The 24004-nt window shown below is 34.9% G+C and overlaps 2 protein-coding genes and 1 pseudogene across 3 annotated transcripts; 1 reads left to right on the forward strand and 2 right to left on the reverse strand.

Annotated features, from left to right (window-relative positions):
- Nucleotides 1-326: 326 nt before the first annotated feature.
- On the reverse strand, nucleotides 327-1054 carry LOC143563545 (uncharacterized). Its single transcript, XM_077051062.1, has one exon. The coding sequence runs from the start codon at nucleotides 1020-1022 to the stop codon at nucleotides 327-329; it is 696 nt and encodes a 231-aa protein (XP_076907177.1). The 5' UTR covers nucleotides 1023-1054.
- A 4967-nt stretch (nucleotides 1055-6021) lies between these two features.
- LOC143563558 (parthenolide synthase-like) lies at nucleotides 6022-8259 on the forward strand. Its single transcript, XM_077051071.1, has 3 exons — nucleotides 6022-6934; nucleotides 7001-7289; nucleotides 7858-8259. The coding sequence occupies exons 1-3, from the start codon at nucleotides 6026-6028 to the stop codon at nucleotides 8187-8189; spliced, it is 1530 nt and encodes a 509-aa protein (XP_076907186.1). The 5' UTR covers nucleotides 6022-6025; the 3' UTR covers nucleotides 8190-8259.
- A 1702-nt stretch (nucleotides 8260-9961) lies between these two features.
- On the reverse strand, nucleotides 9962-22599 carry LOC143563557 ((E)-beta-farnesene synthase-like; annotated as a pseudogene). Its single transcript, XR_013140689.1, has 7 exons — nucleotides 22425-22599; nucleotides 22046-22343; nucleotides 11790-12172; nucleotides 11446-11659; nucleotides 11207-11345; nucleotides 10868-11119; nucleotides 9962-10281 (listed from the first exon to the last, which is right to left on the reverse strand). The product of XR_013140689.1 is annotated as a (E)-beta-farnesene synthase-like (transcript).
- Nucleotides 22600-24004: the final 1405 nt, after the last annotated feature.

A 24004-nucleotide genomic window follows, 5' to 3' on the forward strand; every position in this document is an offset into this window, starting at 1 on the left:
AATATCGGTCCTTGACCGATATCCGATATTTTTCCGCATTAACTGCTTAGTTATCAATGCATATTTGTTTCAACTTTCAAGCAAGTAATTAGTAAAACAAACCTGAAAACGATATTTATCACACATGACACTAATCGATATTTTTCATAAAAGTCATGGGCTTCTGTCTCTTAGTAACGATAACGAGTACACAAGTGAAGTTATAAACTTTCCTTACAATCAAACAGCCTAAAATTACTTAAAAACTAAAAAGCTTAACTCTACTCAATCCAAATTTATCAATATACTTATTAACAACATCAAAGTATTATTATGTACTTAGTATTTTACCTTCTCGAATATCCTCCATTCCGAGCCACCGCCTCATGGCGCCCCTTCTGTCTCACCAACGCCCGTTTCCGTTCCTTCTCCCTCCCCTCTCTCTTCAACCTCTCTTCTCTCAACTCCTCCACACTCTTTTTCCTATTACTCTTTGTTACCGTCTCCGAACCACACTCATCGCCATTACCCCCACCACCGACTCCTTCATCACCGCTTACTCGCTTCTCCAAGTACCACGGCACCTTTACGCCTTTCCCAGCCACTCCGTACCCTAACCGATACTTCTCGTCCTCCGGTAACACCGCCTTTGCCGCCTCCACCTCCTTCTTCATCCTCTTTAACTGTTTATCATCTCCAGATGACATCTTTCGCTTATTATTATTAATCACAACTGGATCCAGAAACCTAATTCCTTCGAACAAATTAATATGTCTAGACTTCGGCTCGGGATCGGCTTCTGGTAATGGATCCGGCTTGGCTTCTGGTAATGGAACCGGCTCAGATGAAGCCGGGGCCAAGCCGCGAGCTTGACGGAGCTGTTGGATACGATGCTCGGTGTGGCGTTTGCGAGATTGTTCGCGGCTGATCTGTTCTTGTTTAGCGGCTTGTTCTTCGTCTTTACGGACTTTTTCGCGGTTGTCGAAATTGTATACGTTCCATCGCTTCTGTGGAAGGATGTTTAGACCTCCGTGGCCTCCCATGGCGGAATGGATCGGGAAATTGGATTATTATTATTATTATTATTATTATTATTATTATTATTATCATTGTTATTATTATTGTCGATTTGTGACGGGTTTGGGTTGGAATAAGTTGTACCTGTCGGTTAAATAATATAACACAATATGATATAAAAAAAGATATAATAATGTTGAAAATAAATATAAAACACAATGATAATTGAAAGACATATTTTTGTTTAGAATGTGAAAGACGGTGGAAACATATTTATGTTTACATTTTTCATTTTTTTATTAAGTTTTGAGTTATTATTTCTTTTATTAATTTTTCATTATTTTTTATTAAAGATTTTTTTTTATTAAAACTCTTTCTATTCTTTCTCTAGTAGAATAACTTGACACGTAAACACAAACAATTATTAACTTAATTACATATATCATATGTTTTTTGAATTAAAAACACATATATATTTCAATATTCCCTTAATTCAATAAGCAAACACTACAAATATGCTCTAAGGCAACTTTAACAACAAAGCCACATATAAGAAAAACATACATGATGATTTGAACTAATGTTTTTTGGTAAACAATTCGCACAAATAATAATAATAATAATAATAAAACAAAAAAAACTTTATAGTTTTTTTTTATTTTTTGAATATATATATTTTAATATTAATGATTAAAACTCTAGACATGGCCCAAATACGACAATTAGTTTAATATGAACTGATATGAGTTAAGTGAACTACAAAAGTCAAATTAGATTTTAATAACTCCAACTTAATGTAATTAGTCGATAATAATTTCAACTTAGAAATAACTATCACTGGTCCTAACCTTCACACTATTTGTTGTTATTGATCTCTATTAAAAAAAACTAACGGCGTTAAGTTTTTTCAAAAATTCAAATTGATTTTTAGGGATTTTGATCGAAATGAGAATGAATCGATTAATGTAAAACTTAAATTGAAACGGTGCTACAAACAACTTGATTTTTGTTAATTAAAAGTTTAAACACCGAAATTGAAGCATCCTGTAGTCGTTTGGACCACCGTTTTGAGGTAAGTTTTACAACAATCGACTCGTGTCCTTATAACGATCAATAACCCTAAAATATCAGTTTGAAATTTGGAAAAAAAAAACTTAACGCCGTTAAGTTTTTTTAACGAAGGTCCAATGAAAGCAAATGATGTGAAAGTTGGGGCCTGTGAAAACTATTTTTCTAAGTTGGGATTAATATTGGTTAATTGCATTATTATAATCTAATTTGCCTATTACTTTTGTAAGTGTGTATGAGTTTGTAGGATTATAAGTTATTTGACATTGTCAAAAGTTATGTGTGTAGATAACTAAATATGCCTAGCAATGCCTCACTGCCCCTAGGAATGATATCACTTAGGTGTTAGACCTTTTGATTTAGTTTTACTCGTTTGATTGATTCTACCTATGATAACTATGATAACTGCATTAAAGTATTGGGCTCTGGTTAGGTACCACTGGTGAGCTTATACTTAGAAATCAGAGACCCCATGTGTGGCTACACTAAGTTTTACTATGGTGTATGAACATCAATGAATTTGGAGGGCTAGAATTAATTAGATTCGGCTTGGGCTTGTAGTCCTATGCTATGAAATGTACGTGTTACCTACATCACACCTTTTCATACATTGCTTAAATTTGTGCTATTGGTGAAATTTTACTGGGTATACTTACTGTTTTTTTGTTAAATAATTTAATAGTGCCCTCAACAGTAAATGCATTATTATATATAATAATTAAGGAGTTTGGTGACGATAAGTGCCGATTGGACCGCTAAGTGCCGATTAACACCTTATTAGTCTTCACAATTTTGTTTTTTTTTACTTTTGTACAATAACAGACGTAACGAAAATTGAGCAAACGTCAATTTTGTTTTTTTATTGTTTTAATTTCGGTACGGTAACGAACATGACGGAAACCCGAGTTTTAATTTCGCTTAGACTCATAGCCTCAACGTCTAAGACTAACAACGCGCGGGTTTTACCAAAGCCCGAGTTTACCGAATGACGCCACCCGTCCACTTCAATTTTTATATGTTTTCCAATTTTTAGCTCTCGTTCCGTAACAAATTAATGGTGCCCGACCGCATTAGTGTCGACTTACCGCCTCAATACCCGGGACCGAAAACGCACGTTTTTTTCACTGCCCGAGTTTACCGACCAAATAAACGATGAATAGTTTATTTTTTATATGTTAATATTTTATACGTTAACTTGACCAGTTTATTTTTTGGGTTTTAACGCTCAGGTTTTACCAACGGTGTCTATATTGTAATGAGTCTATCCGATAATGTCCAAATTCGATTCGACTCCCCGTTGTAACGCTCCGGTTTTACCAACATGCAGGGTTCAACGCTAGGGTTATACGGGTAAATCACTAGTATGTTTACAATCTAGATTTTTTAGAAATAATACACCTTATTTGGGATTATAGCGTCATATAATAATTTAAATAATCTTGACTAGGCATTCTTACGTTTAAATCATATTTAAACACGATCTATATTACCTTAGTGTATGAGTTTGTAGGATTATATGTTATTTGCAACGTTGTCAAAAGTTTTGTGGTGTAGATAACGAAAGATGCCTAGCAACGTCTCACTCCCCTAGGGAAAGATATCAATTAGGTGTTAGACCATTTGATTTAGTTTCACTCGTTTGGTTGATTTTACCTACGATAATTGTCACTTAAAGCAGCAGGCTTTTGTTAGGTACCACCGGTGAGCTTATTCCTAGAACTTCGAGACCTCATGTGTGGCTAGCTACCCTAAGTTTTACTACAATGGTGTACGAACAACGACAATGAATTTGGAGTGCTAAAGGTAATTAGATCCGGCTAGGGCTTGTAGTCCTCTGCTATGAAATGACAACACACTAATTTATTTTAAAACATAAAGCAATCTATATTAATATAAGGTTTATTTAAGTCAAATAATCTCAACTATAACATATTGAACGACAACAGTCTCAACTAAAGAAATTGTTGAGGACAATCCAGACTTTCATGTTATTTTCTTTCATCGGTTGCTATTAACTTAGGTTTAACTTCGTTAGTTTCTAATGGCGTAGATTATAACATGGGTGAGATCCTCAACTAGCTAAGCTGAAACTCAAGTAACTTTGTATTGGATATTCTTCCACTAATGTTTTATTTTTTTCTGAACTTTACTTTTTTTCTAACAATTTCTTTTCTGACTATGGCCAATTTTAACCCGTTTTTCTCATTTTTTTTAATAATAGCATTAAGTCCTTCCGGATTTAAACAATTCATAATAAATACGTATAATTTTTTTTTAAACAACAAATACTTGATTTATACTAGCCCAGAGACTATATGTATAGAGTTTTAATTTTAATTTTTATTTTTTTCTCTTAAGAAGAATTACAAAGGCTCACAAGGGGATTTTAGTATTAACAATAAAAAGAATTGGCCTCAAAGTTGTCTAATAAGAGTTAATTTTGCACGTATGGAAAAACAATGAATAAAACGCCCCAAACTCGAAGGGTGGGTCTTAAATGTTGGATTTGAGCATACGATAAAAAAACATTCACTTCTTAAAATATAAAATATCTAAAACTAGTTTCTTCAATTTCATGGATGCCAATCTTTAGCCGGATAACGCAACTTCAATGTTAGCATAGTCATTATTATAACCTTTCAACCTCCACTGCATTTTTTTCAACAATTTAATTATGTTATGATATAACTAGAACCTATTAGTAATATAGAGAGAACGAGAATAATGAGTGAAAACTCTCTATATATCGGCTCATTACATTAATTATTAAGAGAAGTTAAGTGTATGAATAGCCATAACACTATGACATACATGTATGTGGATAGTCACTGTTAATGATAATTCATAACAAATTGGTTTTCCTTGTTTATTTTTTAAATTCGATTTATATAATCTCAACTATGGACTATTGATAAATAGCAGTCCAAACTAAATAGGTGGCTGCTGACAAACCCTTTTTTAGCATATTTTCTCCCAAAGACCCGCGATTAACAAAACTAGGATCCCAACAACCTCAATAATTGGGATTTTTTAGTCGCTGAACGATTATGCTAAAAGATAGGACTATTAGCAGTCAACTCGTAATTAGTTGGGATTGTTACTTGCCAATAGCCTATAGCTGAGACTATTTAAATCTTATTTTCCTTTAAAATATGATAACTTGATGACATTATTTTTTCAATTTAGTTCAAATATCGTAGCAAACCTAATTGATACAAACCAATTCGTGTTGACTCGCCGTTGCACGCCTTTGTTTATATTTTTGTTTTTGCTTTATTTTTTTAATTTGACAAATTATCTTTTGGGTTTGGTATAAGTATCGTAACAAAACTAACCGATACCGAACGAATAACGACTAGCCACCTTGACGCCCATGTTTTACCAACCAAATAAATGTCATTTAACATTATATTTTTTGTTCTAAACAAGTTAATTTCAAGAAATCCTATTTTGTCTTTAACTCTGATTCTGTAACGAACCTAGCCAATACCTTCCGACAAAATTCGTGTCGACTCTTCACCGCATCGCAGTGTTTTATCAACCACCCGTGTTATACCAACCAAAAAACGTCATTTAATTATGTTATCTTTTTGTATATAAGTTATACGAGTGTCACTACTATTCTCGGCATTTACTAATTTATTTATTGAGTATAGTTCTAGTTCCGGTACGAACCTAACCAATACCAACCAAATGCAAGCTGCTTAATCAATAAGCTGATATTAATGTTTTAGGCCTTCACATGTTTATTTATTTTATCTAGTGTCATTGTGTAACGAACTTAATCAATACCAACCAAATTTGTGTCGTGACGGCGGGTTTGGTTACCTGGTTGAAATAAAGTTGGATGGGGGTAAGAATGATGATCACAGTGATATATATTCTAGTGATTTTCCTTCCCTTGTATATATAAAGTGACATAGGAGTAAGTTGGAATACCAAATTAAAACCAATTAATAACATGGACATCTTCAATGAATGGCCTCTTACAACCATACTAAGCCTCTCCATTCTCTGCACATTCATATACACTACTCTAACCTATACTAGTTCATCCAAGGCAAAGCTTCCCCCAAGCCCTCCAAAGCTTCCCATACTCGGAAACGTTCACCAGCTGCTCGGTAAGCCTCGTCATGAGGCCCTTTGGCAACTTTCGAAACAATATGGCCCCGTTATGCAAATCAATATTGGTTCACAACCCTTCCTTGTCATCTCTTCTCCTGACACGGCCAAAGAAGTCTTGAAAACTCAAGATCACAATTTTTGTTCCCGTGGACGTTTCCAGGCTACCAAACGATTTACGTACAATTATAATGATGCTGCCTTCTCGCCACACAGCGATCACTGGAGGGAAATGCGCAAGCTTTTGGTGACTGAGTTTCTCGGTCTGAAGAGAGCTAAATTGACTAATCATGTGTTGGTGACAGAGATGGAGAGCGTCGTCCATTCTCTTTCGTCAAATCCACCAAACATGGAGGTAAATTTAAGTAGTATGTTCTTAGAGATAGTAAAAAATAAGGTGTGTAAGGTGGCATTTGGTAAGAGCTATGTGGACCAACTGCTAAAGGGTCCATCGTTAGATTTTATGCTTGACGAAACCATCCGATTACTAAATGGATCCGTTGGTGATTCTTTTCCATGGTTAGGTTATTTTATTGACCAACTTAGTGGATGGAATCGTAGGCTGGATGATGGCTTTAGAAATCTTGATACATTCATCGATACAATCATTGACGAGCATCGAAAAAATAAGGTGGAAGAAATAAGTGACGAAGACAAAGATTTTGTACATACTGTACTTGACATGGCTTCCAAAGAAAATGCTTCTGGCTGTCGACCGAGTTATGCCGATTTAAAAGCTCTTATGATGGTAAACCATTTGTTTTGTTACATTTCTTTTGTAAAGATTAAATTAAATGCTTAACTAATATTTCAGGATATAATTACTGGGGGAATTGATTCAACTGTTGTGGCTTTGATATGGGGAATGTTCGAGATCATTAAAGATCCGAGAGTGATGGAAAAACTACAGAGTGAAATCCGAACTTGTGCGGGAGAAATACAAAAGGTAGAAGAACTAGATACCTCAAAAATGGTGTACTTGAAAATGGTTGTCAAGGAGTCACTAAGATTGCACACGCCTGCCCCGTACTTGATTCCACACGCATGCTTAAAACATACTAAAGTTAGTGGATATGATGTGTTTCCTGGTACTGTTGTTCTAGTCAATGTTGTTAGATATTTTAGTGTAATCGGGATCAAACAAGTTAGGAGGTGCGGGCGGCACGCTTGTTTGAGTTATTATAATTCCGAGTGTTCGGTTGGAATCCCGAACGGGGGATCCAAGGCCCCGGTAGCAGGGTCCAAGGGGCGGCAGCCCCTGGCAGGGTCCAAGGGGCGGCGCCCCTGGCTGGGGGCGAGCTGCCAGGTCAGCTTGGAAAAAATTTATTTTCGTTAATATTGTTATGTTAAAAATTCATTAGATTTTGAATTTTTAAATAATTAACGTTTACTTTCGAAATTATTTTTCCCTCACAAAAACGGTTGGGAAACCGTTTTCAACTGCCATTGGCAGTTTTTCCCCGTATGAGATTCGTTCATGTTTTTGGTCATATATAATTATTATTATAATTTTTTTTTTTGGTTCAATCAATCCACTCAAAATTATACTAGTTGTTCAAAATTCTCTGAGTTGTATCCGATTAAATTATTCGGGTGAACCACCGAAATAATTTGATCTGAAAGTGCTATCACGCCTCTCAGATTTCCGGGTTTTATACGAAATTTCCCCAATAAATGCTTGGGGGCTAGCAAGAGACACAAGCATATGGGGGGAGAATGCAAATGAGTTCTATCCAGAGAGGTTTACTGCCAATCCTGATGCTGATTTTGGAACCGATAGATTTGAGATGCTTCCGTTTGGAGGGGGGCGAAGATCCTGCCCAGCAAAGAACATAGCACCAGGTAATTTAGAGTTCGTGATCGGAAACCTTCTTTACTGGTTTGATTGGAAGCTTCCTGATGGAACGACGATTGAAAATTTGAACACGGAAGAACTGGGTACCTCGGTTCTGAGAAAGAAAGATCCCCTTTTCCTTGTACCCACAAAGCATAAGACTTTATAAACATGATTTCATCTTTATGCAACAACTTAAATGAAGCACAAACATGTTATGTGCTGGAAATAATGTATTTCAGTTATTGTATGTTTGAACTTAGTTGTGTTATATATTTTCACGTGTGGATGCTTTGATTGTCGTTCATTTGGCTAGTTATGTTTTCCGACAATGGTGTGTTTCCTCATTAATAATGTTAAAATCAGTATAGACGTTTAACATCTCGCCTGAGAAATGTTTGGTATTGGGGGTTGTTTTAAATTAGTGCTTTAAAAAAGACGATTGTAAAAAGTTCCACACAAATTAAACGCCACACGAGGTTCATTCTTAAATTTTTACAAATCTAAAAATGTCTCTCCACACAGTTTCACCATTGCATTGTGGCATACCATTTTAATACACTTTCAATGGATTTATATTTATGGGTTTTGGTTTCATGTTCTCACCGTGTGTTTGTTTCCGATGACACAATAGTGTTTTTGGAGTTGATATTTCTCACAAATAATGGGATGATGGTGGTGATGAAGGAAGCCAATGGTGTCATATGGAAAGCTTTATGTGCATGTTTGTAAATAATAAGTTAAGATATCTACAAGTCATGTCAATGTGATTATCCAATTGATAGGAGTTATGATTAGTCAGTTTATTGCATAACTTTCATAAAATTGAGTTTTAAAAGGTATACGGACTTTATTTTCGAAAGCTCTAATGGCTAATAATATAAGGATTTATTAATAGATTGTTTCTTAATTTTTAAGTTTTATGCATGTTTTTTTATTATTTCCCCCGTCTCATTAAAAGTGTCAACATTTCCTTTTTTATTTGTCTCATTACAAATGTTTACTTTCAAAATTTATTAGTCAATTTTCAAATTATTTGTCCCGTACACAACTAACATTAATAAATAATATTTATGAACCCAATTTTCAAGGGTGAAGTATTGTCACCATTTTAAACTTGCTACATGTTGATACGATGATGTGCGATGACGAGGATAACTAGTTGGACCTTTAGGATTATTTAAATATAATGTTATGCTATTATTTCGATGTAATGTTTATTTGGATTATTATTATGTACTTGCGACTATTTTAAATTCAATAAATATATACTCTCACTTTAAAATAGTGCTACGAGCAATGAAACAATCCATGTACCGCTCTAGTGTATAATCCGTCTAAGGTTGATGTGTTACATGCTAATCGTGTTTTCACCGACAAATCAATTTATAAAATGTTTGATATCGTCTGTCTGTCTTACTATAATCCATTAGTTAACAATGAACTATAGTAGCACTTTCCACCGATTCCCTATGAATTCGAAACCTTAATTGCCCATGCTAGTAAAGATAATTCTATAAATGCTTTTTATTGGCCTTTTGACATAGCACTATATTTTTTTCAAGGGTAGTGGATTACAAAAAACAACGAAAATAGTAAAAAAGTTGCACTAGTTGGCGAAAAAAATATTTCTTGAATTCGAAGCCTTAAAGTAATAGAAATAAATCAAATTCTTTTTTAGATTTATTTTACCCTAGTAACCCGGTTATTTTCTGTATTTATAGGTAACCGGTGGATCTAGAATTGAATCAACTATCACTCATTACTCATTAGCATAAATTAAAACGACAATTACATTACCAAACACCTAAATCATAACATAAGTAGAATACATATTCTATGTGTTTACCTGGGAACAACATACTACACGTATGGTCAGATTCATACCCTATCACACATGCAACAAACTAATTAAACATAAAGTATTGTATAGCAATGATATTTGTAAACACCAACAACCATCATGTATTTGATATTGAATATTCAGTAGGTACAGGGTGGACCAAGATAGATTTAATGTGATTTATAGTTTCTTTGCCGGCATGTGTGTAGCCGTCGTTGACTTTATAAAGGAGATCACACGCACGCGCATAGTTGATTATCGGTGTAAGTAGAGGGAATGGGATTTCAGTTGGCCGGAGTGAGTCTATTTATAACTTTCCATGCATCTTCAACAATTTATTTGATATAAATTCACACGCTTCTTTCTCGGACGCACCAGTTTCCTTTTGATAGCATTCATGACCTCTTTCTTGTTCCTCCTAAATAAATCATTTCACATTATTAGCACGTGTATCACCATCATAATTGGAGACCGTGAAGATGAGTAGGGAGTGGCGGCAATAAGTCATCTAATCAATTGCAGATTAAGAACTCAATCAATAGAATTAACAAAGAGCGCCAAATCAGTTGAATAATACAAGTCCAGTTAATCGTGCGAAATCAGTTGAACACTTGAAGAAACTGAATACTATAAATGGTGCGACATCAATGGTTGAAAGAGACACTTAATTACCAAGTAATTGAACCGTATCATCATTCAGTATTGTTTCATTTGATTTTTATTTTTATTTATCAAATAGAAAACTTATATATAAAATTATGTAAATAATACTGAGTAATTAATTGAATGGTCTCATTGTTCAGTAATATTTCATTCAATTTTCGTCTTATATCAAATATAGTAATTATATTTATAAGTAAAGTAGTTATGCAACTAGATTTTTTTTGAAGTCAACATATTACCAGAATAGTTGTATGTCATAAGTAGAGTTATTGTGTGTTCTTTTGTAGCGTAAACACTTTGTAACTAGAATAGTTGAATGTCTATATTTATGTGTTTAGTACCTTGTGTGTGGTAATGTCATCCATTAGTCTTAAAACAAAACATGCGGCTTTAACAATAGGAGGATATGTGGCGACCCACTTAAAGGTATCCTCATTGACCAAATTATCGGACCTACCAACATAAGCTCTCGCTATCATCACGCCGTAGGTACAAGTCATCATTGAAACAGACATGTACTCTTCCAGACTTGGCATATACCCCTCTTTTAACCATTTGGCTTCTAATAGGTTGTTTCGAATAATATCTTTTGCCTGTATCACCAAATAAGTGGATGGTACAACCATAAATTATTTGTCTAGTTAGACAAGACAAACATTTATATAATATAGTTAACATACCATCTCAATCACATAGGGAATCTGGTATGCTTTTCCTTCCTTTTCAAGTTCTTCCTCCATTTCTTGGTGATGACTCAAAAGTTCTTGATATATTAGTTTCATATATTCTAGAAGTGTATCAATGTAGCTCATTGACCATCTGGATTATATTCAATTAACAAGAAAAGATTATACAAAACAATTAAACTAGAGGGTATACTTTAATATATACAAAGGATTATTTAATGCATATTAGGCACCTTTCAACAGCATCGGTAAGATTTTGAGTTCTTCATAAGTACCATAATTATCATAAGTGTCATCCAAAACGATCAACCACATAGAAGTTTTCAATAGGAAAATTCGTGTACGAGAATGGTGAGGTTCGTAATAGACTCCTAGTATCCAGAAATAGCCTTCTATCAACCTGTCTCGAACATACGGTGGTTTTTGTTGCATGTCCAAGTCCTTCCACTATCTAAAACAAATTAATATGAGTTATTAGCCATATTGAAACACTCTATAACGGATTAGTATCTTTGCGTAGCTTGATTAAGTTAAAGATTATTTATTAACAAATAAACGTGCGTTATTTGTATATTACGTACTTGCAAAGTTGTCTAAGTTCCTCCTTATGCATTGATTGAAGCAGATTAAAATCCAACTTTGCAAGCTTCAAAAGGACCTCATTGTGAGAAGCTTCTTGTTGATAAATAGGCATGTAATGTACGGCCTCTACCCTTGGCAACCTTTTCCGGAGTGGTTGCTTTAGCGCTTGTTGTATTTGGGTTCTTAATAAAGAGCCACAAGAAGGATCCTTTGCTATGATAGCAAGGTGAGTTTTGGTGAACTCAAGGGCATCATCTAGTACCTTTTCACCTTCCACCCTCATATATGATGCTTCGTACAAAGCAAGCATTCCTTGAGCATCTTCACATAAAGATTCCTTAAAATTTCCCTTATCATCCATATGGTTCTTGAATATTCCTGTAACATGCAACCCTCATATTAGTGCTTGAGTCCCACATGAGAGAAACACCAGGAAACTAATGTAGCTCTTTGATGGCAACAGAGCCCCACCAACCATGTGTTGTGGGTTCTAAGTCCCAGCTAGGACAAAAGGAATAATTAATGAGTTTTCGATGTAGAAAAATTATTTTACATGGTCAGAAATAATTTGGGTGTCGGTTGTACGATAAAAAAAACAGTTGGTTATAGACCAGTCGGGTCACGTCACATTAAAAGGAGGTAAACCGAATTATATTTTCTAAAGTACACATGAAAGAAACAGACGTTCACTAAGAACATATACAACAAGCTCATTTTCCCTAGATTTGGATCTACGTAGCGATGCAAACTTTGAAGGACACAAATCTCTTGTTGTGGAGTTAAGGTTGTTGGAATTACGTATGCCCGAGACACATACTTAAACTAATGTGGCTAACTGTGTTTGATCCAAGTCGGGTCATACCCAATAACAAGCTAGACAACACCAAATGTATTCTTTTAATGATTTGATCATTTAAACGAATACCGAACACTACGTGTTTAGAAAATTGGTTTTCTAAACAAACACACTTGAGGATTTAAATAAATTATCTGGATAATTTGTTTATATAAATTAATTATTTAATTGGTTAAATAATTATGTAAATACATGTACATTTTATATAATTAAGTTTTATAAAATGAATGGAGATGGTTTTAAATGGTTAAAACAAAATAAATAAAAAAAAAAAAAAAAAAAAAAATAATTAACATAACCGGCCACCCCATGTGGGTGGGGGTTTTGGTCCAATCAAAACTTTGTCTCCATGTGATGACAACTTTATACATCTCCAATAAGATTACATGCATTTGGGTCTTGACTTGGGCATTATGATTAAAAATTTTGAATCAAGAAAATCATCCATCTCTCTCTCAATATTCACGGCTCACTTGAGCAGAATTTTGAGAGCATTGTGAGCTTGTTAAAGTGTTCATAAATCCTAGCAAACAACTTGGTGTTGTCACAAATAGCTTGGGTATCACACTCTTGAGGTCTTCTTCTTTGGAGGCTTGCCATTCATCCACCATCATCTTCAACAACTTACTTGTTCTTCTAAAGGTAGAAGAAGGTACAATTTACATTTTGTGAGCATCTTGTTCTTGTAATTTTGATCCTTGTTCATTGGGTTTTAGATTTAACATAATGGTATGTTCATAACAAGTTATAAAATCTAAGCTTCCGTTGCGTTTTCATGTTAAATATGGTTAACTTGAACTTTGATAATCCATTATAAAACCCAACAATGGCATCAAGAGCCGGTTACAAGGACTTATGTTTCTTACATGTTCATAGATTTCGGGTTTTTCATGGGTGAAAAAGGGGTCCGAAATTTTGGTGGATTTTACCCCTCATGGATTTGTAAGATCTTGACATGCATGAAAGATCTTAGGAAACCATTATTAACATTTGGATGTTGAAAATAAAAAAAAAATAATAAAAATATTTGGGCCGTAGCCTCTTGGGGGGGGGGGGGGGGCGATTTTATTTGGTGATTTTGGGCATTGGTTGCTTAGGTTGCATGCTTAGAACATTTGGTATGTTTGGATGTGTCATAACCGAAACCTAGACCTTGGATGTGTTGATTGTTGTTTGTGTATGTTGATTATGTTTATTATTCAATATGGTTGTAATAATTCATAATCTTAGGCTTGTGTAATTTATTTATTCATAAGTTGGTTTGTAATAAATAGATTAGTTGCATTTTCTTTTTTTAGAAAAATATGTATTAGGATACATTTTGTAAAAATTGAAGATGCAAGAATTGGTGGATTTGGGCCTTGGACCGAAATTTTGGGCTTGTTGGGCCTCACCGGCCCATCATGGGATTCAAGCCCATTAGGCCCATAAATTTCACTCTTGGGCCCAAGAAGACTTTTGGAAGTTTGGAGCCCATTAACAAGCCCAACAAGAACACAACAACTTGGAAAGGATACTTGAAGCATTTGGATGCAAGGTCAAGTGGGAGTCAACATTCCATCCTTGTGTCATGTTTTGTCCCTTAGGTGTGACTTATGACCTATACTTGTTTCGGCTAACAAGTATGGTCAAACTTAGCGGTTCTCGGTTATGACTATATTTTGCATGTGTTTGCTTGGTTGTTTGTTTTACTTATTGTAATGTGTGGTTGATAGATATTAGGATATCCAAACCGTCACATAGGAACGACAACAAGCATAAAACGGGTTCTAATATATATTTGGTAATATCGCGTCAATTAGTTTAATTAAATGGGTTTATTAAAACTAAGCGATTACTCACATATAATAAAATTGGTTTTATTATAACTTGAACCTTGAAAATTGGTTTTCAAAATCGCCATATTACTAAATGCATGTTAGGATATGGCATAATGTTTTTCAAACTAGAATATTGGAAAACTTAAAATCCCTTTTTCATAATTACCAAGGAAACAAGTCTTACACCATCCTTTTGTATGACACTTAACGTATTAGGGAACTTTAAATGGGATAAAGGTCACCTAACCATTTTGAGCAAACTAATATACTTAGGGTAATATTAACATATTTGTGGGATAAAGGTCACCTAACCACTTGTATGTTAATCTTACATGTTTATACAAGTAGGACGACTTGAATTGGAAACCATGTGATAAAGGTCACCTAAGCATGGGGATCCAATGGTGTTGATGGGATTAACATGCCAACACGAAATAAGGATTTCGAATGGTCCCATACCTCTAGAAGTTGCAAAGGGTTGCAATTGTCAAGATTGACTACCTTGTTAAATCAAATAACGGGATAAAGGTCACCTAACCGAAATTTGATTTATCGTTGGATTCTAGAATTTAATTATTATTTTAAAATTTGGAATAAAAGGGTATTAATAATTAAATTGTTTATAATACTAAAATAAAACTTTGTTAAATTTTGTAGATGGCCGCTAACAATGCAAACACCTCTACCCATAACACCCGTAACCTATCCTTAAGAACCATCCTTGAAAAGGATCGTCTAAACCATAATAACTTTATGGATTGGTATCGCAACTTGAGAATAGTTCTCAAACAAGAAGAGATATCATATGTCTTAGACGATCCCATTCCCGATGAGCCTAACGTGGAAGATGAGGAGGCGTATAACGATTGGGTCAAGTACACCAAAGATTCGGTGCAAGCCTCTTGCCTCATGTTGGGGACTATGATTCCCGAAATCCAAAAGGATTTCGAGCATCATGGGGCATACGACATGATAACTCAATTGAAGGAAATGTTCCTTCAACAAGCTAGAGCGGAACGTTTCGAAACGGTTCGAGCGTTTCATGCATGTCGTATGGAGGAAACCCAAAGCGTCTCATCTTATGTCCTAAAGATGAAAAGCTACATTGAAAAGCTTCGTAGGTTGAATTGTCCCGTCTCAAATGAGTTGGCTACGGATTTGATCCTCAACTCTTTGACCAAAAGGTTTGAAACCTTTGTCATGAACTATAACATGAACGGGTGGGACAAAAGCATTGGTGAGCTTCACGCAATGCTAAGAACAGCCGAAGCGGGAATGGGTAAAAGGGTTTTACCCGTTCTAACAATCAATGAAGGGAAAAGGGGACATAACTCCAACCCCAAAGCAAGTGTTGCTAAGGGCAAGGGCCACGTCCAAGGAAAGGGAAAGAGGAAAGCCATCACGCCCATCAAACCGAAGGAAAAAAAGCAAAAGGTTGCGGCGCAAGATCCATGCTTTGAGTGTGGAGAGATAGGTCATTGGAAAAGGAATTGTCCGACCTATCTCAATGCGTTAAAAGATAAGAGGGATGCGGGGCATACCTCAGGTATTATCTTTACTATACATATTGAACTAAATGTTATTTCTTCAAATACATGGGTACTTGATACCGGATGTGGAACTCACATTTGCAATTTGTTGCAGGGGTTCAAAAGAAGTAAACAACTCAACAAAGGGGACATTAGTCTCTTTATGGGCAATGGAGCAAGAGTTGAAGTCCAAGCCCAAGGAGACTACTTGTTAAAGCTTCCAAGTGGTTTGGAAGTAATTTTGAAGAATGTTTTGTATGCTCCTAAGTTAAGGAGAAACATTATTTCCGTGTCCCTTTTAAAACAATGTGGCTTTGATTTTAAATTTATGGATTATGATATTCATGTTTTGATGAATGGCATATTTTATTTTAAAGCTATACCCATGAATGGTATATATGAAATAGATCAAAGTGGTATATCACATAGTAGTTCAATGTATAATGTCAACACCAAGAAACTCAAGAAGGACTTGGGTGATCCCTATCTTTGGCATTGTCGCCTTGGACATATAAGCAAGAATCGCATGCAAACTCTTCGCAAGAGTGGTATTCTAGAAACAAATGAGTATGATTCATTTGATGTATGTGAATCTTGTTTACAAGGCAAAATGACAAAGCAACCCTTTAATAAAACTTTTGAAAGGTCAAAAGAATTATTGGGTATCATACATTCGGATGTATGTGGTCCTTTTAGACCAATGACTAGGAATGGTGAAAGATACTTCATTACCTTTATTGACGATTATAGTCGATATGGTTATGTGTACTTAATGAAACACAAAGATGAAGCTTTTGAAATGTTCAAAGACTTCAAAACTGAAGTAGAAAGACAACTCAAGACCACAATCAAAGTACTTCGTAGTGATAGAGGAGGTGAATACCTAAGTGGTGTTTTTCAAGATCATCTTAAGAGTTGTGGAATTATTTCACAACTTACTCCACCTGGAACACCACAACATAATGGTGTGTCTGAAAGGAGAAATCGTACCCTATTAGATATGGTTCGATCGATGATGGCTAGAAGCACTTTACCTCTATCATTTTGGGGCTATGCTTTACTTTCCGCTGTTCGCATATTGAATATGGCTCCAACCAAGAAAGTGGAGAAGACACCTTTTGAAGTATGGCATGGAAAAGCTCCATCGCTATCATTCTTAAGAGTTTGGGGTTGTGAAGCTTATGTAAAGCAATACACCCCAAACAAATTAGAAGTCCGATCCACTAAGTGTATCTTTATAGGTTATCCTAAAGATGATTTAGGATATTACTTTTACGATCCTAGTGAGCAAAATGTTATTATTGCTCGAAAGGGTAAGTTCTTGGAAACTAAGTTCCTTGAGGAAGGAACTAATAGTAGAACAGTGAAATTTGATGAGGATCAAGAATCACAAGATGATACACAATTGGTTGATACTAGCACTCAACAAGAGGTTGTTGAAAGTGATCAAGTGGTTGATCAAAACACACAAAACGTTCGCAGATCTGGTAGAGTTAGCAATCCACCTGAAAGATATGGATTTTTTGTAGAAGGTTGCTACGTGGTAGATTCGGATGAACCAACCACATACCGTGATGCAATGTCCAAGAATGATTGTGACAAATGGCTTGAAGCCATGAACGTTGAGATGCAATCCATGTATGACAACCAAGTTTGGGAATTGATTGAACTACCACTCAACTCCAAAGCTGTTGGAAGTAAGTGGGTTTTCAAAAGAAAAACTGATATGCATGGAAACTTGGATACTTATAAAGCAAGACTTGTAGCTAAAGGTTTCACTCAAACTCAATGGGTTGATTATGATGAAACTTTTTCGCCTGTGGCAATGCTGAAGTCTATTAGGATATTATTTGCCATAGCTGCACATTATGATTATGAAATTTGGCAAATGGATGTCAAGACCGCTTTCCTAAATGGATATCTTGAGGAAGATGTCTATATGGTTCAGCCTGAAGGTTTTGTCGATCCAAAACATCCTAATAAAGTATGCAAGTTAAAGAAATCAATCTATGGATTGAAACAAGCATCTAGAACTTGGAATCATCGTTTTGATGAAGAAATCAAAAGTTTTGGATTCATCAAGAACGCTGATGAGGCTTGTGTGTATAAGAAAGCTAGTGGGAGTATAATTACCTTCTTAGTATTGTATGTCGATGACATTCTACTATTTGGAAATGACATTCCAACCATGGAAAGCGTTAAGGCTTGGCTTGGAAGTAGATTTTCCATCAAGGATCTTGGTGAAGCTGCCTATATTTTGGGAATAAAGATCTATAGGGATAGGTCAAGGCGCTTGATAGGTTTGAACCAAAGTACATACATTGATAAGATCTTGAAAAGGTTCAAGATGGAAAACTCCAAGAAAGGTTTTGTACCTATTCAAAGAGGGACCATATTGAGTTCAGCTCAATGTCCAAGCTCAAAGGGTGAGCAAGAGACGATGAAACAAATCCCATATGCTTCTGCTATAGGATCCATCATGTATGCGATGATATGTACTAGACCGGATGTGTCATGCGCTTTGAGCATGACAAGCAGATACCAACAGAATCCAGGAAACAGTCATTGGATGGCTGTTAAGAGCATATTGAAATACCTTAGGAGAACTAAGGATATGTTTCTGATATATGGATCTGGTGAGGAGGAACTCGCTATAAAAGGTTACACGGATGCGAGCTTCCAAACTGATCGAGATGATTCTCGATCACAATCTGGGTATGTGTTCACTCTTAATGGAGGAGCTGTCTCTTGGAAGAGCTCAAAACAGGAAGTGGTAGCATTGTCCACTACAGAATCAGAATACATCGCCGCTTCATTGGCAGCTCAGGAAGCTGCATGGTTGAAGAAATTCATTACTGATCTAGGGGTAGTCTCTTCCATTCAAGACCCCCTAGAAATCTTTTGTGACAACGAGGGTGCGATTGCACAAATCAAGGAACCTCGTTCGCACCAAAAGACAAGGCACATAGAGCGGAGATTCAACTACATAAGGGATGAAGTTGAAAAGGGAAAGATATGTATTCGCAAAGTTGGAACTGATCAAAATCTTGCGGATCCATTCACGAAGCTCCTAGAAAGACCGAAACATGAGCGTCATGCGAGTGGCTTAGGACTTCGATATTCTAGTAATTGGATTTGATCTATTTTGTATTAAAGTTTAAAAGACTTTTGTAATTTAACTCTTTTATATGATTATGGAATCTTGAGTTAAATTCTAATTTTGCATGTTTAATCCATGAATAAGTTATCTTATTCTAAAAGTCCGTAGTCAATCACATTTGTGGGAACAAATATGAAGCAAGACTATTATGAACTAGGATTGGTGGATATTCATAAGGAATGAATATGGAGCATAGGATTGCTGCCAAAGTTCATAGATATTTGTGGGATACAAATATTGGACTGACCCGCTCTCAATATTACTACATGGAGTCAATTGACTTGATCATTAGTAATCTTGAGTAAAGGAGAATTTCATATTATCCTTAGACCTGAGATGTATACTGGGTCTTGATTTTCACCAAGTATTACACTTTGACTCTCCCCTTCGCTATTCGTAAAAGATGGTACATAAGGATGAGCTCAGGTGGAGTATAAAGTGATAGTGAGAGGCGTATACAGTCAAGATGGAATTTGTTCCTCTTATGTGTTGAGAGTTTAGATGTCTAAAGCCTGATAAAGTTGAATTGTAAAGAGAATGATCGCCTATGTCTCTTAGATCCAACATGACATCTAGTAACAAAGGGATATAATGATAGATTCACCTAAATCATATCAAGTAAGGGACTTGAAGGGATGATGTTATTGAATGGCACTTCGTCAAACACATTAGGGGTGGTGAACTGTTGTTAGGCGGTATTCAGCACTTGCATTAATTTTCTATGTATCTCGTGCAAGTGGGAGATTGTTGGAATTACGTATGCCCGAGACACATACTTAAACTAATGTGGCTAACTGTGTTTGATCCAAGTCGGGTCATACCCAATAACAAGCTAGACAACACCAAATGTATTCTTTTAATGATTTGATCATTTAAACGAATACCGAACACTACGTGTTTAGAAAATTGGTTTTCTAAACAAACACACTTGAGGATTTAAATAAATTATCTGGATAATTTGTTTATATAAATTAATTATTTAATTGGTTAAATAATTATGTAAATACATGTACATTTTATATAATTAAGTTTTATAAAATGAATGGAGATGGTTTTAAATGGTTAAAACAAAATAAATAAAAAAAAAAAAAAAAAAAAAAATAATTAACATAACCGGCCACCCCATGTGGGTGGGGGTTTTGGTCCAATCAAAACTTTGTCTCCATGTGATGACAACTTTATACATCTCCAATAAGATTACATGCATTTGGGTCTTGACTTGGGCATTATGATTAAAAATTTTGAATCAAGAAAATCATCCATCTCTCTCTCAATATTCACGGCTCACTTGAGCAGAATTTTGAGAGCATTGTGAGCTTGTTAAAGTGTTCATAAATCCTAGCAAACAACTTGGTGTTGTCACAAATAGCTTGGGTATCACACTCTTGAGGTCTTCTTCTTTGGAGGCTTGCCATTCATCCACCATCATCTTCAACAACTTACTTGTTCTTCTAAAGGTAGAAGAAGGTACAATTTACATTTTGTGAGCATCTTGTTCTTGTAATTTTGATCCTTGTTCATTGGGTTTTAGATTTAACATAATGGTATGTTCATAACAAGTTATAAAATCTAAGCTTCCGTTGCGTTTTCATGTTAAATATGGTTAACTTGAACTTTGATAATCCATTATAAAACCCAACAAAGGTTTAGGTGGGAATCTTCCTTGTGATGTGACACCCCTTCTCACATGCACACACACACACTTTCACATGCACACACATCTACAACAAACTTTCAATGAACTTTTGATGTTACATCCCCTCTCACATGCACACACATATATATTATACATATACACATTTAATGTTTTTAATTAGGTTTGCGTAGGTTTGTTGTTGTGAAAGAAATTATATTTTTGAGAAAAGTTAGGAATATGATGTGGCGATAATATGTCGGTTTGTATGAGTTTTTTGTTGTAGATGCTATATCCTAGTGATTAAAGCTTAATCTAATACTTTATTTACTATTAATACCCAGTAAAATTTAAATAATCAAGCATTGATAAATCACCATCAAGCAATCAATAATATAATCCACTAAACAAATGAACAATAATCTAGTGACAAAAGCCTAAATATAAATAAAAAAACAATAAATATAAAGATAAAATTTAACATAATTGAGAAGATATATATATATATATATATATATATATATATATAGTTAGCCATCGTATTTCACTAGATGTTCATCATCATATATGGCAAAATCTGACACATTATATTTCACTTGGAACCTAATTATTTAGGTTTAAACAATTCCAGCCTTAGCCGGGTGTGAGACTGGGTGTTGAAGGTTTAAAATTATGGCATGGTGGTGCATTATTCTTTTGGTGTAGTTTAAGAGTAGGAAAAGTGTACCAGTTACTATTCAGAAAGGAAATATAGAAAAAACAGGCTTAAAATATTTAACTATTCACATCACATGGACCTAGTTTTCTTATTGGTATATTTGTGGGTTTAAATATTTATATTAGATGTTTATAAAATTATACGAGCGTTTAATTGGGCTTCATTATTTATATTAGATTTATATTTGTTAAATTATAAATTTATAATTTGGTTTTTCTTGGTCTTTAAATTTCAATGGGTAGCAGTTAAAATTTGTTAGGGGTCAATCAAAATTTTAACGTATATATAGCACTATATATTTTTTTTTCCATCGAAGCGGTAGACCCCATGATCAAAGAGTACGCCCATGGTTTGATGTTTAATAAAATATGTAAAGGAGAAAACGGATCCATACATATTGACATTAAGCTTCTTACCTTTTATGTAGTGATATCGATAGTTATCTTATTGGAGGTGTGAGATATCATATCATGTTCAAGTATTGTTGAGAAGGAGTTAAGAGGCATTAATAAACTTGTAAGTTGTAACTACATACCTGATGAAACATTGAAGCCTTGTTGTCAAAGGAGTCGAAACCAAAGAGAGATACTTTGTAGGTTATTTTGATCGGTCCATTTTTTGCCATACGTAACATAGATATGTTGCAAGGCTTCCTCGATCTCCTCTTCGAAATGATAGGCAACGCCAAGGCGTTGGACTGCGTCAATAAGTTCCATCAACTTCTTATGTAGCATCGATGCATTTGAAGAAGCTTTGACAATTAGCTCTTTTCTTACTTTTTCTTTAAGCTCTTCAATAACTTGTTTCTCCATCACTAAATCTTCTAGTTGCACCTAAAAAATAACTTAATTTAAAGATGATTTTCTTATTATAAATGAACAATTAATTAAGCAATCATGTAGTGACAGAAAAACCTCATCAGGTGTAAGAAACTGCTCCCCCCACATGCTAGCACTAAAATTCACAGTGTGGCGTATAACATCTTGCTTGTTGCTACTAACATCCACAACAATCGATGGTAAGAGTGAAGAAGAAATGGAAGTTGTCATATTAAAATATTTTTAAGAGTGATAGGCTATGAAAATTTTGAAATCAGGTTCACCATATATATAGGCAATCCAAGCTGTTCATTTGGGCTTTACAGTTATGACATTTGTTCTTTGGATAAATAGGAGGGAAAATGTGTAGAATTGACATATCGAGGTCTCCTCTCTTATGGGCTTGGGTAGTAGTATGTTACAGTAAGCTAGACTGTATTAAAAGTTGTTTCATAAAGTGACCAAACACATAAAGACGTGTCTTGACAACCAACATGTGTTTACATCATTTACATTTTATACTTTTGGTTTCTAAGCACATGAAGCTATGGAGCTATTGTAATGTTTAGTAATATTTTTTAGACCGGCGACTTTCTTTATTTTTGCTACCGCACTCTTCAAATTTGGAGAGCCCTCACTCTGGTCAGTCTATGTTGTCTTAACCGGGCTCACGGCCACGTTGACTTCAGAATTTGGCTTGGGCATTCCCTCGTGAAACCATACCGCTGACTGCTACTCGACAGTCGTTGTGCCACCACAAGAGTAGAACTCTCTGGCGTAACACACAGTGTGACGAAAACCCGGGTGGGCTCAGGGTTTGAATTGACAACCTTTGCATAAGGTCTAGCTCAAATATTTTATTGCCAATATACACTCAAAAGTGACACAAGTGGGATTCAAACTTGAGTCTTCACTGGAGAACACAAACCTTCTACCACTAGACCACATATGAGGGATTACTGTGATGCTTAGGAATGTTATGACCCGACGATCTATATATGAATGTTATTTTTAAACGACTTAATTTGCTATCTAAAAATGGCTAGTGCTTCAGCTTGTTATCCGTTGGTTCTGCATTTCACTGGGGAAAAAAAGATAAGGAATTGAGTCTTTTCACGTTACCACGTAACAAGGGGATGGACTCTTGGTCAATTTTGACCGAATATCAACGTGAACACAATATTTTTATAAATAAAACCTAAAAAGATTGTGACTTGTATTTGTTGTTACAAGAAATAAGTTCAAAGGTGATTGACCAACTTCCCTATATAATTTTCCTTTTTAATGTTGAAAGTAACTTTGGTTCTTGTATTTGCTTGACCGTACGTTGTTATGAATAAAATGTTGTTATTCAGAAAAAAAAAAAAGATATCATAAATAATATGTTATTAACACATGAAAATACAAGGAATCAAGCTATGATTGATTGACCTGCAATTAGTTTTTTAATGTTAAAAGGAGCTAGCTCATTTTGAAAGTTAAAAGACTTTCTCGTGGTTCCAACAGCTAAAGAAAAGCTACTTCGGCGTTTTTTTTTTTTGCGTTCATTTTCGCGTTCACATTTGAATTTGGATTGTGAAAGTGAAAGCACAATTTACTTTTTACAATTTATTTAACATCCGATTGTACTATATGTTTCTGTTATTTTCTAATACCACCATCTAATCATCAAGCCA

Source organism: Bidens hawaiensis, unplaced genomic scaffold (genome assembly GCF_021521415.1).
Source record: "Bidens hawaiensis isolate Kalapana, Puna unplaced genomic scaffold, B.hawaiensis_p1.1 tig00021498_1, whole genome shotgun sequence".
Taxonomy (NCBI): Eukaryota; Viridiplantae; Streptophyta; class Magnoliopsida; order Asterales; family Asteraceae; genus Bidens; species Bidens hawaiensis.